Source organism: Podarcis raffonei, chromosome 11 (genome assembly GCF_027172205.1).
Source record: "Podarcis raffonei isolate rPodRaf1 chromosome 11, rPodRaf1.pri, whole genome shotgun sequence".
NCBI classification, from domain to species: domain Eukaryota; kingdom Metazoa; phylum Chordata; class Lepidosauria; order Squamata; family Lacertidae; genus Podarcis; species Podarcis raffonei.
This window is the reverse complement of record NC_070612.1, coordinates 66,343,760-66,362,215: the sequence shown is the minus strand read 5'-3', so window position 1 is coordinate 66,362,215 and position 18,456 is coordinate 66,343,760. Positions and strand designations below refer to the sequence as shown.

The 18,456-nt window shown below is 40.6% G+C and overlaps 1 protein-coding gene across 1 annotated transcript in view; it reads right to left on the bottom strand.

Annotated features, from left to right (window-relative positions):
- Positions 1–17,022: 17,022 nt before the first annotated feature.
- LOC128423297 (uncharacterized) overlaps positions 17,023–18,456 on the bottom strand; it is a 44,146-nt gene continuing 42,712 nt past the window's right edge. The window contains exons 7-8 of the mRNA XM_053408297.1: positions 18,182–18,277; positions 17,023–17,361 (exon numbers count right to left, since the gene is read on the bottom strand). Of these exons, the coding sequence (XP_053264272.1) occupies positions 17,194–17,361; positions 18,182–18,277 (264 nt within the window). The 3' untranslated portion in view covers positions 17,023–17,193. The remainder of the gene's footprint in view (positions 17,362–18,181; positions 18,278–18,456) is intronic.

The following is an 18,456-nucleotide window of genomic DNA, read 5'->3' as shown; positions in this document are numbered from 1 at the left end:
CTCACACTTTATCTTTTAGTTTCTCAAAACTCTGCAATTTCAATTTGTCTCCTTCTTGTTCCAAAATCTGATTTGGCAGCACATTTGAGACGTCTGGAGGCAATACGCTGCAAATTAATTCAAAGGGACATAGAGATACCTGATATTCAGTATGTTTTTATCATTCTTTGTTCCCTTAATGAGGACTTTGATGGTGTAGCTAGCCAGATATCTGCCGTTCCACCAGCACAATTAACTGTGGAAGGGATAACGGCAAGATTAATGGGCGAGTTGGATAGAAGGGAGGCTTGTGCCATAAGCACTCCTATTTCCAGAAACAATGAGGAACGCCATATGCAAACTTGTGGTGATACGACTGCATTTAAAGCTGCAAAGCGTTATTGGTTCTGCAATAAGCAGGGACATTTTGCAAAGGACTGCAGATCCAAAAGAAAGCAAAGTACTCCCAAGTCTGTTTCTGTTCGTCAGTCACGGTCATCAGCCCAGCAGCCGACATCGTACCGTAAAGACAGAAACGAGCCGCGAGCTTTTCATGCTCGGAGTACAGATCGTAAAAGAATTAAAGGTGCCAAGTGGAAGTCTTTTATTGTGGACTCAAGAGCATCCCAGCACATTTGCAATGATCGAAGCTTGTTTATTTCTTTTGAAGAGGAAATTGGTAATGTACATTTAGCCAATTCACAAGTCTTGCAGTCGCTTGGCAGGGGTACTATTAAACTTGACTCTTTAAACATTACGATAGCGAACTGCATTTACTGCCCGTCAGTGGACAATTTATTGTCAGTAAGATGTTTTGCTCGTCAAGGCATAACTGTGCGTTTCTTAAAGTCAATGTGTGAGTTTTTCGATGGGAACAAACATCTATTGTATGCCCAGGACTCTGATGGTTTATATAGACTGTATTTTTGCACCTACTCCCAATCGCCTATAAATTGCAGAGCAGCACAGTCAAGCCAGGGGTTGAGGAATGTAAGGCCACATTCCGGGTGTGCCCATGAAGCACACAGAATTCTGGGACATCTGAATTTTGCTGATGTAATTAAGACAAAGAATATTGTTAATGGCCTAAACTTAAAACCATGTAAATTCTTTATACAATGTCTATCCTGTTGCAAGAATAACATTAAGGTTGCACTCAAGGGTAGGTGCTCAGATAGGAAAGTAACTGAGCCATTTGAGCGTGTACATTATGATTTAGTTGGGCCACTCCCACCATCATTAGGGGGTTCTAAGTACTGGCTTACCCTGACTTCCGGAGGCGGCACCATCGGTAATGGCGGATTCCCTCCAGCTGTGAGGGAATAGCTCCACGGAAATCGGGTCTAGTCGCGACGGCGATGCGGGGACCCCTTAGAAAACTACAGGCGGGAGAAGCCTGTGTTCGTGGGACTCAGCGGGCACCTTCAGCGCCCCCCTAACTGCGAGGGAACCCCGCAAGGGGTCCCAGAGCGAAACGGGGAGATAGGCGCGGTGCTGAGAGCCAACTGCTTCTTCCGTGGAGCGAAGCCGCACAGCTGTTGCCGGAGAGCGCTGACCTTTTTCCTGGGACAATTTGGCTAACAAACAACTACCCGTGAGTAGGTCAAGTTCAAAGACCGGGGAATTTAAGAAAAATAGGATTAATTTGGCACTGAAACGGGAAGGCGCAAACAGGAAGTCCGCCTTCCTTTTTGTATATAGATCAAAGCAAAGACTGATCAAGCTAACGCTGGAGAGCTGGGTTTAAAAGGACTTAAATCCTAACGTCAAATTAAAAGATTTCCCTCCCTGAATTGCAGGAGAGGGGAGGGAAGAGGAGAAAATGTATTTTGCCTGCAAAAAAAGTGGAGAGAAAAAGGAGTAAAGACCACCACTTAATCCTTGGGAACGGACTGCCAGATTAATAAAATTGCTGTACTGAGAATCACACTATTTATGGACAATGTAACTTTGTGACAGTTAACTCTGCAAGTGAGACACTTTTACTCTGAGGGTTACTTTGGACTTGGAACTGTTGCTTTTTTCTTTTGTAGAAGGGGGACTTTGGAAAATCGGAAAAGAGACTCTATTGCAATACCATTGATCGTTACTGTGTCCCCCTAGAGGAACTTTGAAATTGTTGCAACTAGCCAGGGGATTTTCCACTCTCGACTGGCCTGGGAAACTTCCACAGCAAAACAAGTTTTGGCCGTGGGATTGACCTTGATTTTCAGATCCTTAGATAAAGTGGCATGGCAGACTTGCTTCAGGAAAAGACAACAAGATCAGGAAAGGTTAGACAGCAGCAGACTAGTGTAACGCAGCAGCGCAGAGCATCCATATCTGCCTCTGCATCTGTATCTGCCCCTTCTGCATCACAAGGAAAAGATCCTGCACAAGGAAAAGATCCTGCACAAGTTGGGTCTAAAGGAATGGCTACTGAAGAGGGATTCACTTCAGTATTAAATAAAAATTTTGAAACCTTGGAAAAATTAAGTAACCAAGTTACTGAAGCGACTACTAAAATTGACCAAAATACTACTAGCATCAACAATTTGGGGCAGAAGGTGAACTCAAATACAGAAGCTATTGAAAGACTGTTGCAAGAATCCGCTTCGAACCAAAAGGCAGTTGAGGAAGCAAAGGAAAAAGTGCTGGCTGTAGAGGAAAAGATTCCAACTATATGCAAAGAGCTAAAGGACCACCGGTCGCTTCTGTCTATGATCGAACTTAAGGAAAAACAGACTAATCTGAGGATCAGGGCGGTCCCTGAATTGGAAAAAGACAGTTTAAGTGACTTTCTTACGCAGGAATTTGCAGAATTTTGGAATTTGGATGCTAAGCAAGATTTCAAGATAGTAAGTGCTTTTAGACTTGGAAGAGGAGGGAGAAAGAACAGGGTGAGAGACTGTTTGGTTACCCTCCGAACGAAAGAAGAGAGAGATAAAATACTGAGTCTGCACTTCCAGAAGACCGTGGAAATAAACGATTCAAGAGTGGAGATATTCAAGGATATTCCGAAATACTTATTGGATCTTAGAACTAACTACGGAGATCTGGTGGCCCTGTTGAGAAGTAACAGAATTGTTTTTAGATGGGAATTCCCTCAAGGCCTATCCTTTACCTTTAAAGGGAAAAAGTTCAAAATAAGATCAGTGGAAGACAAGGAAAAATTCCTGAGAGACCACGAAGAAGACCTGCAAAAAGAAGTTCCAGAAGAGCTAAGAGCTTTAAAACCAGGAGTACTAGACATAGTACCACCACCTTTGGGATTGGACAAATTAGAAAAAGTGATACCACCGTCAGAACAAGAGGAATTACTGGGAGCAGTTGGAGGAAAGTAGAATAAATACACCATGTCTCTGCAATTATTAAGTTGGAACATTCATGGACTTAACTCCCCGGAGAAGAGGAGGAAAGTTTTTCATTTATTGAAAAAGGAACTGTCAGAGCTGCCCGAGGTCCCAGCTCACAAAGGACCAACGCTGCTTCGTTGTTAAGTACAAAAGTCTTTATTGAAGTTCAGTTTCACTTCCAAACTCTAGATCGCTGATGCTCCATCTGAATCTCCTCCCCCCAGACACCAGTTTAAGACTCTCGCCTTACTCCACCTCTTCCTCTGTTCCTTCCACCTCTGGATCCGCCTGGCCGTTGGGGTCTCGCCCTTTCTAGACTCTTCTGACGCTGAATCCCCTGAGCCTTCCCCCTCTCTCCGGCGGGCTTTAGGAGCTGGTTCCCCATCCGGGTCTCCTGCTGTCCCCCGCGCCTGTACATTTGAACTTGGCGCGCGCGCCCAGCCAGTAACTTTCCTCCTGACCTTTTCACTGCTGCTGTCACTGCTTCCCCCTCTGGGGGGGCTAGCTGCAACTGACCTCCCCTCCATTGGAGGCGTGGTCAGCCCTGACTCACTTTCTCTCCCCGCTGGAGGAGACGCTGGCCCTGACACATGTGACTCTTCCCCCCCACTACGCTCTGGTGGGGAAACTGGTCCTGATCCCCCGCTGCTGCTTTGGGGTTCCCCTCTGGCTCCTTGTTTCTGGTGCGTCCCCCCTGGGACCCCCCTTGCCCTGACCGTTGGCGCCCCCTTCTGGGAATCTTCTGATTCGCTGGAGAAGCTCATGGAATCTCTCGGGTCACTGTCATACTCCCCTACGCTGCCCTCGGATTCTTCCCCTTCGCTCTCCATTTCCTCTCTCCCCAGTGCTCCTGCTCCTGAGCCCCTGACAGGAACAATTGGACTTAATTTGTTTACAGGAAACACATGTGATAAGGCTACACAGGAAAGTATTGTTTAATAAAAGATTGGGTCAAGAGTTTATTTCATCGGATAAGGTTAAAAAGAGAGGAGTTGTAATTTACACCAAAGAGAGCCTGTCACCGAAATTTGTTTTTAAAGATGATCAAGGAAGATTTGTGGCAATCGAAATTCGATCACAAGGAGAAAAATTTTTAATAGTAGGAGTTTATGCACCAAATGAGGGAAAATCTGAATTTTTTAAGAAATTGCACGAGACATTGTTAGACTATATGGATCACAACATCATTATGATGGCAGATATGAATGGAGTGGTATCTACAAATATGGACAAGTCGCAGAGACAGATTGTAACTAAAGATGGCAGACTACCAAAAACCTTTTTTGAACTGACTGACAATATGGACTTGATTGACATTTGGAGAATTAAGAACCCCCTAGGAAGAGAGGGAACATTCTTCTCTGAAGCCAAAATGACATGGACAAGAATTGACCAAATATGGATAACTAGAGGACTGGCACCTAAGACTCAAAAAGTGGAAATTTGCCCAAAAACTTGCTCCGACCATAATGCTGTGAAAATGGAGATGAAACTAACACCAATCGGTTCCTTCAGATGGAGGATGAATGACACCTTATTTAGAGATCAAGAGGTTATCAAGAAGGCCCAAAAAACCTTGAGAGACTATTTTGAGATAAATTTGAATACTACTACTGAAAAAAGAATAATCTGGGACGCAAGTAAAGCAGTTATGAGGGGGTTTCTGATCCAACAGAATACAATAAAGAAGAGAGCCCAAAATGGAAAAAAGATAAAATTTTAGAAAAAATAAAGGAGGGTGAGAAGAAACTAAGAGCGAAACCAAAGTCACAAGAGATTCTGAGAGACATAAAGTTATATCAAGTGCAATATATGAAGATGATGAACCAAGAAATTGAATGGAAAATTAAACAAATGAGACAAAAGACATTTGAATCGGCTAATAAATGTGGAAAATTGTTAGCTTGGCAAATGAAAAAAAGACAAAAACTTAACACTATCACAAATTTGGAAGTGGAAGGAAAGAACATTCAGAATCCAGTGGAAATTAGAAAATGCTTCCAGAGGTATTTTAAAGAGTTATATACACAAGGGCCACAGAAAGAGTTTGATATAGACCAATTTTTAAAAACAAATGGATTACAAAAAATCTCTCATGAAAATAAGATAATGCTGAACTACAAAATTACAGAACAGGAGGTAGAAGGTGCCATTCAGAATATGCAGTTGGGTAAATCTCCAGGGCCGGATGGCTTAACCTCAAAATACTATAGATCTTTGAAAGATTGGTTAATTCAACCACTAAAGGAGGTTTGTAATGAAATTTTGGAGGGGGAAAAAGCGCCAGAGTCGTGGAAGGAAGCCTACATTACACTTATACCGAAAACGGAGTCTGAAAAGACACAGCTTAAGAACTAACGCCCCATATCCCTGCTCAATGTGGATTACAAAATTTTTGCTGATATTTTGGCTAATAGATAAAAAAAAGTATTAGTGGAAGAGATACATAAGGACCAAGCTGGCTTTCTCCCAGGTAGACATTTGTCTGACAACACGAGGAACATAATTAACATATTGGAGAAGTTGCAAGTGAACATTAATACTAAAGCAGTTTTAATTTTTATAGATGCGGAGAAAGCCCTTGACAATATTTCTTGGAATTTTATGAAGAAAAATCTTCGGGGGATGGGGGTGGGTCAAGGGTTTGAAAATGGTATAAGTGCAATTTATTCAGAACAAAAGGCTAAGCTAATAGTCAATAATGTGATGACAGAGGAATTTAAGATAGAGAAAGGGACACGACAAGGCTGCCCAATTTCCCCATTGCTTTTTATTTAAGTCCTGGAGGTTTTATTAAATATGATTAGAAGGGACCGTCTGATTAAAGGTATCCAGGTCGGAGCCAAACAATACAAATTGAAAGCTTTTGCAGATGACCTAGTTTTGACGTTACAGGAGCCAGAATCTAGTACGAAAAGAGTATTAGAACTAATTCAAGAATTTGGTCATGTGGCAGGATTTATTTATTTTTTTTAATAATTTTTTATTACAGATTTTTATAACAACACAAACATATAACAAATACATAAACAAACAAAAAACACAATCAAAACAAAAAACATGTACCATTTCATATCTTAGTTTCTTACACCTTTCTTCCCCGACTTCCTCATACCTCCCTTCTCTGTATTCCAAGTTCTTATCACTTACTCAGCAAATCTTCCCTTATTTTAATAAAAATTCAAGCTAATCTTCCTTATTCTCCTTGTCTTAACCATCACTAATAGTAACCATTTACTTTCCAATCCAACATCATTCTAACTCTCATTAATTTTGTAATATTTCTTTAAATAGTCCTTAAACTTTTTCCAATCTTCTTGCGCTGCTTCTCTTCCCTGGTTTCGGATTCTGCTCGTCATTTCTGCCAAGCCCATGTAGTCTATCACCTTCATCTGCCATTCTTCCAGTGTGGGTAAATCTTGCGTCTTCCAGTACTTCGCAATAAGTATTCTAGCTGCTGTTGTAGCATACATAAAAAAAGTTATATCTGTCTTTAACACCCCTTGGCCGACAATACCCAAGAGAAAGGCCTCTGGTTTCTTGGTGAAAGTATATTTAAATACCTTTTTAAGTTCATTATAGATCATTTCCCAGAATGCCTTAATCTTCGGGCACGTCCACCAAAGGTGAAAGAATGTACCTTCCTTTTCTTTACATTTCCAACATTTATTATCAGGCAAATGGTAAATCTTTGCAAGCTTGACTGGGGTTATGTACCACCTATAGATCATTTTCATAATATTTTCTCTTAAGGCATTGCATGCCGTAAATTTCATCCCGGTGGTCCACAACTTTTCCCAGTCAGCAAACATGATATTATGACCCATATCCTGAGCCCATTTAATCATACTTGATTTAACCGTTTCATCCTGTGTACTCCATTTCAGCAGCAAATTATACATTTTTGACAAATTTCTAGTACTGGGTTCTAACAGTTCTGTCTCCAATTTTGATTTTTCCACCTGGAAACCAATTTTACTGTCCATTTTAAACACTTCATTTATTTGATGATAGTGCAACCAATCTCTCACCTTCCCTTTTAATTTTTCAAAACTCTGCAATCTCAATTTGTCCCCTTCCTTTTCCAAGATTTCCCAGTATCTTGGCCACTTTGACTCCATATTAGACTTTTTAACAGCCTTTGCTTCCATTGGCGATAGCCACCTTGGAGTTTTGTTTTCCAGCAAGTCTTTATATCTGACCCAGACATTTAATAGTGCTTTTCTGACAATATGGTTTTTAAAACTTTTATGTGCTTTAACCTTGTCATACCACAAATATGCATGCCACCCAAAAATATTGTTAAAACCTTCCAAATCCAAAATGTCTGTGTTTTCAAGAAGCAGCCATTCTTTCAGCCAGCAGAAAGCTGCCGCTTCATAGTACAGTTTGAAGTCTGGCAGGGCAAACCCCCCTCTTACCTTTGTATCCGTTAATATCTTAAATTTAATTCTGGGCTTTTTGCCCTGCCAGACAAATTTAGATATGTCTTTTTGCCACTTCTTGAAACAGTCCATTTTGTCCATTATTTGCAATGCTTGAAACAAAAACAACATTCTTGGCAATACATTCATCTTTATGACTGCAATTCGACCTAACAAGGAAAGCTTTAAATTTGACCAAATCTCCAAGTCTTTTTTCACTTCTGTCCAAGTTTTTTCATAATTATCTTTAAATAAATTCACATTCTTAGCTGTCATGTTTATACCCAAGTATTTCACTTTTTTAACCACAGTCAACCCTGTCTCATTCTGAAACCTTTCTTTTTCAACCTGTGTTAGATTTTTCTCCAATACCTTTGTTTTTGATTTATTCAATTTAAATCCTGCCAATTGACCAAACTCTTGGATTATTTCCAATACTCTTTTCGTACTAGCTTCTGGCTCTTGCAATGTAAGTACTAGGTCATCTGCAAATGCTCTCAGTTTGTATTGTTTAGCTCCGACCTGAATCCCTTTAACCAACTGGTCCCTCCTAATCATATTAAGCAAAACCTCCAGGACCGATATAAAAAGTAATGGGGAGATAGGGCACCCCTGTCGTGTCCCTTTTTCAATCTTGAACTCTTCTGTAACCACATTATTTACAATTAATTTTGCTTTTTGTTCAGAATAAATTGCACCTATACCATTCTCAAACCCTTGGCCTACCCCCATCCCCCGGAGGTTCTTCAACATAAAGCTCCAAGAAATGTTGTCAAAGGCTTTCTCGGCGTCCACAAATATCAAAACAGCCTTAGTATTTATGTTCACTTCCAACTTCTCCAAAATGTCAATTATATTCCTTACATTGTCCGACAAATGCCTTTTCGGGAGAAAGCCCGCTTGGTCCCCATGAATCTCCTCCATCAAAACTCTTTTCAGTCTCTTTGCTAAAACATCAGCAAAGATTTTGTAATCCACATTTAGTAACGAGATGGGTCGGTAGTTCTTAAGTTGGGTCTTTTCAATCTCTGTCTTTGGTATAAGTGTAATATAGGCCTCTCTCCACGTATCGGGTGCCTTCCTCCCCTCCATGATCTCGTTGCAGACTTCCTTCAAAGGTTGTATAAGCCCTTCCTTCAAGACTTTGTAATATTTGGAAGTCAGTCCATCCGGTCCAGGTGATTTGCCCAACGCCATGTTTTGAATGGCATCTTCTATTTCCTGTGCTGATATCTCCTGGTTCAAAATTGTCTTGCTTTCCTGCGAAATCTTTTTCAGCCCATTTTTCTCGAGGAATTGTTGTATATCTGTTTCTTTTTGTGGCCCTTGTGTGTAAAGTTGTCTAAAGTAGTTCTGAAAACAGTTCCTAATTTCAGCTGGGTTACTTATATTCTTTCCTTCCACTTCTATATTTGTTACCGTGTTGAGTTTTTGTCTCTTCTTTATTTGCCAAGCCAATAGCTTGCCACATTTGTCAGCAGATTCAAAAGTCTTTTGTCTCATTTGCTTAATTTTCCACTCTAATTCTTGATTCGTCAGTTCCATATATTGTGTTTGATAAAATTTGATTTCTCTTAAAATCTCTTGTGATTTTGGCTTCGATCTTAGTTTCTTTTCCCCTTCTTTTATCTTTTCCAGAATTTTTTCCTTCCTCTCATTTTGTTTTCTTTTCTTTAATGTATTTTGTTGTATCAGAAACCCTCTCATCACGGCTTTGCTTGCGTCCCATACTATTCTTTTTTCTACTTTAGTCCTTAGATTGATTTCAAAATAGTCTTTCAAAGTTTTTTGGGCCTTCTTGCAAATCTCCTCATCTCTAAGTAAAGTGTCATTCATTCTCCATCTGAAGGAGCCAGTTGTTGTTTGCCTCATCACCATCTTTATTGCATTATGGTCGGAGAAAGTTTTTGGGCAGATTTCCACTCTCTTTATGTTCTGCGCCATACTGCTAGTCACCCAAATTTGGTCGATCCTTGTCCATGTCATTTTGGCTTCAGAAAAGAAGGTTCCCTCTCTTTCTAATGGGTGTTTTGTTCTCCAAATGTCTATCAAATCCATATTGTCAGTCATTTCAAAAAAGGTCTTTGGTAGTCTTCCATCTTTTGTTACTACCTGTCTTTGTGCTTTGTCCATATTTGTTGAAACCACTCCATTCATGTCTCCCATCATAATTAAATTATAATCCATGTAATCCATCAAAGTCTCATGCAACTTCTTGAAAAATTCAGCTTTCCCTTCATTTGGCGCATAAACTCCCACTATCAGATACTTTTCTCCTTGAAATTGGATTTCAATTGCCAAATATCTTCCTTGGTCATCTTTGAAGATTTGTTTCGGTTGCAGCTTTTCCTTTACATAAATCACTACTCCTCTCTTTTTTACTCTGTCTGAAGATATAAATTCTTGTCCCAGTCTTTTATTTATTAATAATTTCCTATGTGCTCTTGTCACATGGGTCTCTTGTAAGCAAATCAAGTCCAATTGGTCTTTTTTTAGAGCATGAAATATATTTTTCCTTTTTCTGGGAATGTTCAAACCGTTACAATTCCAGGTTAGAAGTTGCAGAGCCATGATGGGGTTATTTACTCTTTCCTCCTACAGCTCCCAATTTTTGTTCCTCGTTTGTCGGTGGTTCCGTGTCCGTATCTAGTGAAGGATGCCCTTGCCCTGGAAACGTCTCTTTCTGTAGGTCTTCTTCGTGTTCTCCCAAGAACTTGTCTTTATCACTCACTGTCTTTATTCTTCTTTTCTTCCCCTTGTATTTAAAAGACAAGCCTTGGGGGAACTCCCACCTGAATTGAATGTAGTTCCTTTTCAGCAGTATCACCAGGTCCTTGTAGTGTCCTCTTGCGTCCAAAATGCTTTTGGGAATATCTTTAAAAATCTCAATGTGAAAATCTTCGATTCGAAGGGTTGTTTGGTAATGCAGGTTCAGTATTTTGTCCCGTTCCTCCTTTGATCTCAGAGTTATTAAACAGTCTCTGGGTCTGTTCTTCCTCTGCCTTGCTCCCAGTCTGAATGCACTTTCTATCTTAAATTCTTCTTTATTCAGCTCCTGCTTCCAAAAGTCAGAAAATTCTTTTGTCAAATAGTCCACCAGGTTGTCTTCTTCCTTTTCCGGCACAAGCCTGATCCTTAGGTTCCTCTCCTTACGTTGCATATCCTGCATAGAAAGTGCCAGTTCATATTCATCTAGTTTCTTAAACACTGGTGGAAACTTCCCCTCAGCAGCAGTTGCGATTTCTTTAGCTTCCTCAACTATCTTTCTTGTTGTAGATGATTCTTCCAATAATTTCCCGATTGCTTCTGCATTTGAGTTCACTTTATTCCCAAGGTCTGTTATACTTTTTGTATTTGAATCAATTTTCCCAGAGATTTCTTCAATTTTCTTATTTGTTTCAGCAACTTGTACTTTGGTTTCTGCACCTTGCTTTTTTAATTCCTCTAAAGAATCATTTATCTTCTCCAATACCTTAGCAAAGGATTCTTCTGAAGACATTATTTTCACTTTTGCCTTTGGAATAACTGTAGTTCCAGGGGCTCCTGATACAGAAGCCCTTCTTTGCATAAAAGATTCAATTTTGTATTGTCTGCCGGATCTCAAGGTTGTTTCTTGTAATTCCTCTTTCTTGTGAGATTTCTCTTTACCATCTGCCATAACAAAGTCTTTTACTCAAGGTCATTCCCACACTCTTGAGCTGTCAGACAAAAGTTCTCAGATTTTAAGCTCCACTTGTTGCTGAAACAATGTATAAGTCCTCTAGAGGGCGTACAGTCAGTTCTTTACTTTCAAATTTAGTCCCCCACTCTCCAGAAAATAAACAAAGTTCTTTTCTATTGTTCTTTCTCTTTCTAAAGAATCCAAGTCAATAATGTCCTGCAAGTTAGCTTTACTGTGCAACAAAATAAATGTTTCAGGTTGAGAGTAGCCAAAGTCAGTTAAAGATACTTTTTTGCCTTCTTATATCAACAATCCTTAGCCGGTGCCTTTTCTCCGGCAGTCCGATCCCCAGGTACAGGAGCAGCGGTGAATAACTCAATTTCTTTTAAAATGGCAGGAAAACACTTTAAAATCTTCTCCCCCCCCCTCCTGCCTTCGGGGAGGGAGTTCTTTACTTGGTGATGGATTTATTAGTTCCCACCACTCTCCTTTCAGGCAGTTACAGCTGAAATGCCTTTCGCTTTGATCTTGCTACAGAACGGAAAGCAGACTTCCTTTTTGGTGCTTGTCCGTCTCGGTATCCAATTTCTTTAATTTTAGTGCCCGATTATATCTTAGCAGTCAATCCTACTCACGGATAGATGTTCCTTTTAGTCCAAATTCACTGGAAGAAGTCAGCGCTCTCCGCTAATGGCGACGCGGCTTCGCTTCGCAGGCTGGGTGAAGACGACTCTCAGCACCGCTCCACACACCCTCCGCTGATCTGCAGCCTTTAAAAAGGCTATTTCACAGCGTCGGGGGTGCGCAAAGGTGCCCGCCGAGTCTCCAGTTCACAGGCTACGCGCCTGTGATTTTTGGGGGTCCCCGCTCCGCCGTAGCTGACAGGACCCGAACCTACGAAGCAGATCTCTCCCGGAGCTCCGGGAGAAATCCGCCATTAAGCGCTGGCGCTAACCGGAAGTCCATGTGGCAGGATTTAAGCTGAACAAGTCAAAAACTAAAGTTCTTGAGAAAAATTTAACATCGATTGAGAAGGAGAGGTTTCAGAAGGAGACAGGTTTAACATTAGTTAAGAAAGTAAAATATCTGGGGGTTAATATGATGGCTAAGAACTTAAATTTATTTAAAGACAATTATGAGAAATGTTGGACAGAAGTGAAAAAAGACTTAGTAATATGGTCAAATTTGAAGCTTTCCTTGTTGGGTCGAATTGCAGCTATAAAGATGAATGTATTGCCAAAAATGTTATTTTTGTTTCAATCATTGCAAATTTTGGACAAGATGGACTGTTTCAAGAAGTGGCAGAGAGATATTTCTAGATTTGTCTGGCAAGGCAAGAAGCCCAGAATAAAATTTAAAATATTAACTGATGCAAAGGAAAGAGGCGGATTTGCCCTGCCAGACCTTAAACTTTACTATGAATCAGCAGCATTCTGCTGGTTGAAAGACTGGCTGCTTCTTGAGAACACGGACACTTTGGACCTAGAAGGATTTAACAATGTTTTTGGGTGGCATGCATATTTGTGGTACGACAAGGTTAAAGCACATAAAGCATTTAAAAACCATATTGTCAGGAAAGCATTGTTCAATGTCTGGATAAGATATAAAGACTTACTGGAAAATAAAACCCCAAGGTGGTTGTCACCAATGGAAGCGAAGGCTCAGAAAAAGCTCAATATGGAGGCCAAATGGCTGAAATATTGGGAAATATTGGAACAAGAAGGAGATAAATTGAAATTGCAGAGTTTTGAGAAATTAAAAGATAAAGTGCGAGACTGGCTTCATTATTATCAAATAAGAGAGGCCTATAATTTGGACAAAAAAAATGGCTTCCAGGTGGAAAAATCAAAATTGGAAACAGAATTGTTAGATCCCAAAACTAAGATACTTTCAAGAATGTATAACTTGCTGTTAAAATGGAATACGCAGGATGAAACGGTTAAATCTGCTATGATTAAATGGGCACAAGATATTGGTCATAACATTATGTTTGCGGACTGGGAACAGTTCTGGACCACCGGTATGAAATTTACGGCATGTAATGCCTTAAGAGAGAATAATATGAAAATGATATACAGGTGGTACATGACACCAGTCAAGCTTGCAAAAATATATCATTTGCCCGATAACAAATGTTGGAAATGTAAAGAAAATGAAGGTACATTCTTTCACCTTTGGTGGACGTGCCCAAAGATTAAGGCTTTCTGGGAGATGATCTATAATGAAATGAAAAAGGTATTTAAATATACCTTCCTGAAGAAACCAGAGGCCTTTCTCCTGGGCATAGTCGGCCAATTGGTGCCAAAGAAGGATAGAACTTTCTTCATGTATGCAACAACAGCAGCAAGAATACTCATTGCAAAGTATTGGAAGACACAAGATTTACCCACCCTGGAAGAGTGGCAGATGAAGGTGATGGACTATATGGAATTAGCGGAAATGACTGGCAGAATCCGAGACCTGGGAGAAGAGTTGGTGGAAGAAGATTGGAAGAAATTTAAAGACTATCTTCAGAAACACTGTAAAATTAATGAATATTAAAAATGATGTTGGATTGAAAATAAGAGGTATTAGCAACAAAGTTAATGAGAATATGCAAAAATGAGTTGATAATGGATGAAAATATAGAGTTATAATATGTTAAGATATAGAGTTAAGATAAACGAAAGAGGGTAAGGATTTGCTGATTTGATTATTTAAATGGGAATACAAAAAGGGGAGGTGTGAGGAAGTCAAGGAAACAAGCTAATGAGTTTAAAGTTACAAAAAATGGATTTGTTTTTAACTCTTTTGTATCTATTCGTTTTTTGTACTTTGTATTTTTATTCTTCTTTTTTTCTTTTTTTGTGTATTTTTGTATGTTTTCTTTTTTTATCTTTTTCTTTTCTTATTTCTTTTATGTTTTTGTAAAATTTCAATAAATATTATACCAAAAAAAAAAAAAGTACTGGCTTACCCTGATAGACCAGTATAGTAGATATTGTTGGACTTATGCAATAGCTGAGAAGTCCCAAGCATTTGAGAAGTACAGAGCTTTTTGCAACTGGGTAAAAACGCATTTTAACAAACCAATTAAGAACCTGTTTACTGACCGGGGCGGGGAATTTGTTTCTGAGGATTTTGAGAATTTCCTGGAAGCGCAGGGGACTACACATGAGTTATCTTGTGCCCGAAGTCCCTGGCAAAATGGGCTTGTTGAAGTTGTGCAGCGTGACCTGCAGGCAGGGGTTAAAACTTATCTGCACAATGCTAATCTGCCCAAAGTCTTTTGGGCTGAAGCGCTCGATGCCTTTTGTTACGTTAGAAATCGCAGTTATCATTCTGGTTTAGATGTCACCCCTGTTGGGATACTGCCAGGGAGACAAAGGCCATCATGCCCCCACGTCGACTTCGGACGATCCATCAACCTCCCGTAGGAACGCAGTATCAGTCGATTAGCGACACAAGCCTCAGAAACAGCTTTCCACATTCCGAGGACTTGTGCACGCCCTTTGCAGAGTTCGCACAACGAAAGATGCACTCAGGAGAGCATTATTTACAACTTTATTCAGCGTTGGTCAGAACAAAGAAAAAACATGACTGCTTGCCTGCGTGTTCAGGCACAGAGAGAGAAACAATAGCTATGTACAAAACATAAACTTCCTGTGAGCCGGAAGTACGCAGACTGTGACTCAAACAACAGCCTGCTCCCTGTTTAAGGTGGAACGGAAATATCCTAACAACCCCCTATGAGAAGCTGTTTAAAAAACGCCCTAATCTGAAATACCTACGCATTTGGGATTCAGATATAATTATGCATTATCCCGCTAAGCAGAAATTGGGTGAGCGTAGTGTTCAGGGAAAATTAATGGGCTACCAGCAGGGGGCGTACAGAATTTACATACCAGCAACTGGCAAATTTCATATTACCAGAAGCATGATACAAACTGTAAATTGGAATGGCGTTGCTGTTTTCCAAGATACTAACGGTATAAATGACACTGAGGAAGAAGAGGAAGCAGCAGCAGCAGCAGCAGCAGCAGCAGGAAATGGTGCTTCTGAATTAATGGAACAAGACAAAAAGCCTGTTGAATCTGATAATTTGTTTGATGATTTAAAGTCACAGGCACCCGAGGGGAGGTTAGATTCTCTTGAGTTTTCTGACTGTGAGCTTAGCCTACAGGCACCTCTTCAGTCTGACAATGATGATTTACAACCTGAAACTAGTAGTTCACTTAGTCCCATTAAGTCTGAGGAGTCTGACTCTCCTTCCGGACTGAGACATTCAGATAGAAAAAGACAGAAGCCACAATGTTTTGCAGATGAACATTTAAATACTGTGTATGCCAATAAGGCGGTTTTTGAGCCAAAAAGCTACAATGATGTTCAGAATTTACCTAAGCACCAAGCTGTAAATTGGTATAAAGCTACGAACTCTGAGATAGCTTCTTTAAAAGAGCATAACACCTGGTCTCTTGTACCACAAACCCCAGATATGAGACTTATTGATTCAAAATGGGTTTAAGAAAATGCAAATGGGAAGGAAACGCCTATGGTGTGTGGTTTCACCTTTACAGGTGAAGATAAGCCATTTCCTAACAAAACTTTGTATCGTTCTGCTATAGGCAAGCTAAATTTCATTCAAAGAATCTCAAGACCAGATATAACTTATGCCTTTCACTTTCTGGCAAAATTTGTGGAAAAGCCCACTACGCAATGTTTCTCTGCTCTTAAGAGAGTGGTAATGTACCTTAAACATACCAAACATTATAGGTTGCAGTTTACATCATGTATTGACAAAGGTTTTGAAATTTTCTGCGATGCATCTCATGCAGTGGAACAAAATAATTGCAGGGATGTGTCTGGTATGGTGTTTTGTTATAACGGTTGTCCATTTGAATGGAAGTCCCAGACACAAACCATTATTTGTCTCTCCACAACAGAGAGTGAATTATGTGCATGCGTTCAGGCCACTCATGATGTGGAATGGTATCTGCAAGTATTTGCAGACCTACAGATGAAAGTAACACTACCAGTAAGAGTTTACCTTGATTCCCAGAGCGGACTCGCTATCCTGTGTTCAGAGACCAATACGCAGCGCACTAGAGTCTTAAGGTTACGTTTACAGTTTGTAAAGAAACTAATTGCTGACGAAATGATTGTATTTCAATATGTTCCAGGTGACAATCAAATTGCAGACATTTTTACAAAAGCACTTCCAAAGCTTACTCATGAAAGACATGTACAAAATATGCTTTATGTTTTTGTTCCACAATGATGAACCGCAGGGGAAATGTTGAATGGTTTCTTTAAATGTAAAGGTTCATTATTGTTCCACCAGTTGTGTATGTCTTTAAGGGGCCAGAGCAAGGGCCAGAGCAAAATAACGAGACCCAGCTTTACAGCTGTGAAACACAGCAGGTGCTGAGTTGTATTGATTAAGCTGTGTCAGCATTTGGGTGTAGTATATAAGGAGCAGCACCTAGCTCTCCCATTACCCTGGGGGATGGGTTGGTGGTTGGGTCTGGTTTGTTGTTGGTGTATTTAGTGTATAAGGAGTTTTTGTGTTTGTTATTAAAACCTTGTTTAGTTATTTCTGAGTCCCTTTTTAATGCATGGACCCCCCAGCAAGCTCTCTGCAGTGCTACTATACTGCAAATAGCTAACACTGGCACCTCTCAGGTGGGCGCTATTGCCATTATAAGAGAATGAGGGAGGTGAGTTCATGGTGAGTCCTGGCACCTCTTTTTCTAGAAAAATAGCACTGGCTGGCACCTTCCCCTGGGATGGCCATGCCATACAGCTTTCATCTAGTTCACACCTGAACTTTCCAACGCAATACGATTTGAAATTGCAGCGTTAAGCCTTGGTCACTCACATCAAAGTCCAAATGCTCGGAGACATATTTCATGAGTACGTTGGTGGTCTTGACTGCTCTTTGCCTCTCACTGATTTTTGTGGAGTCAATCCAGCCATTTGTGTGCTGCGAGAGAGAAATCATCGTCATCACATGGAAGGACAACCCTTAATCCAGGTTTGCAAATTCACAAAGCTTCATAGAGGGGACAAATTGCAAAAAGGGGTTGTTTTGTAAAGGAGAAAGTTTGCTGCAATTTGTTTATTATTATTATTATTAATAATAATAATAATAATACCCCACCTTTTTCCCAGACAGGGACTCGAGGCAGCTTACAAACAAAACAAGAACAACTAAAGACACAGAAAAAAGAAGCCATTAAAAAAAAAGCATTAGTAGAATTAGATATTAATTGGCTCTTGGGTTGCTTTTGTTTTATTATGCATTTTCTGTTCTGATTGTGTATTTTTATGTTGTGAACCGCCCTGCAATCTGTCATTTGTGTGTTTGTGTGTGTGATAATTACAACAATACAACATACACCTCACCACAGCCATAGCAATGGAATGCAGGAAGCATCCTTAGACCAAGCCCAGCCATTGATCCACAGGTACTGAGGACTGGCAGTTGGCCCTTTGGCCTTTCAGGCAGAGAGCCTTTTCCCAGCCCCACCTGGAGATGCTGAGGACTGAACCGGGGACCTTGGGCATGCAAGACAGATGCTCTGCCCCAAGCCACGGCCCTTCCCCATACGCCATCAGCAGAGGACATATCTTGTGTGCCTTGCACAAGCATTGCTAGCAGAACAGAGGCCCACTTGACCATCAGCACCCACAACCAGCGAGTTGGCCGCAGATGCCCCCCGTGCAATCATTTCAAGAGGGTCTGTCCTCCAGCATGGAAGCTGCTGCTTCCCCCTGCTCTGACACCTTGGGGGCTCCCTTACCACTAATATCTCCTGCAGCGTCTCCAGAGAGGGGGCCTCCGACAGCAAGCTGGTGAGCATGTTGAGCCAGATGTAGATGGTCTCTTGAAAGCAGTCCTGGAAGGAGAGAAGCAAAAGCACTTAGAAGCTGAAGACCCCCATGGAAATCCCACATGCTCTGGAGCCTTCTAGTCCAAATTCGTAACAAAGCTTATGCAGGGCTTCAAGCAAGGCACACAAAGAGTCATAAACAGCAAACGTTTCTTGATATATGTAAGGTTACAGGTCATGTGATA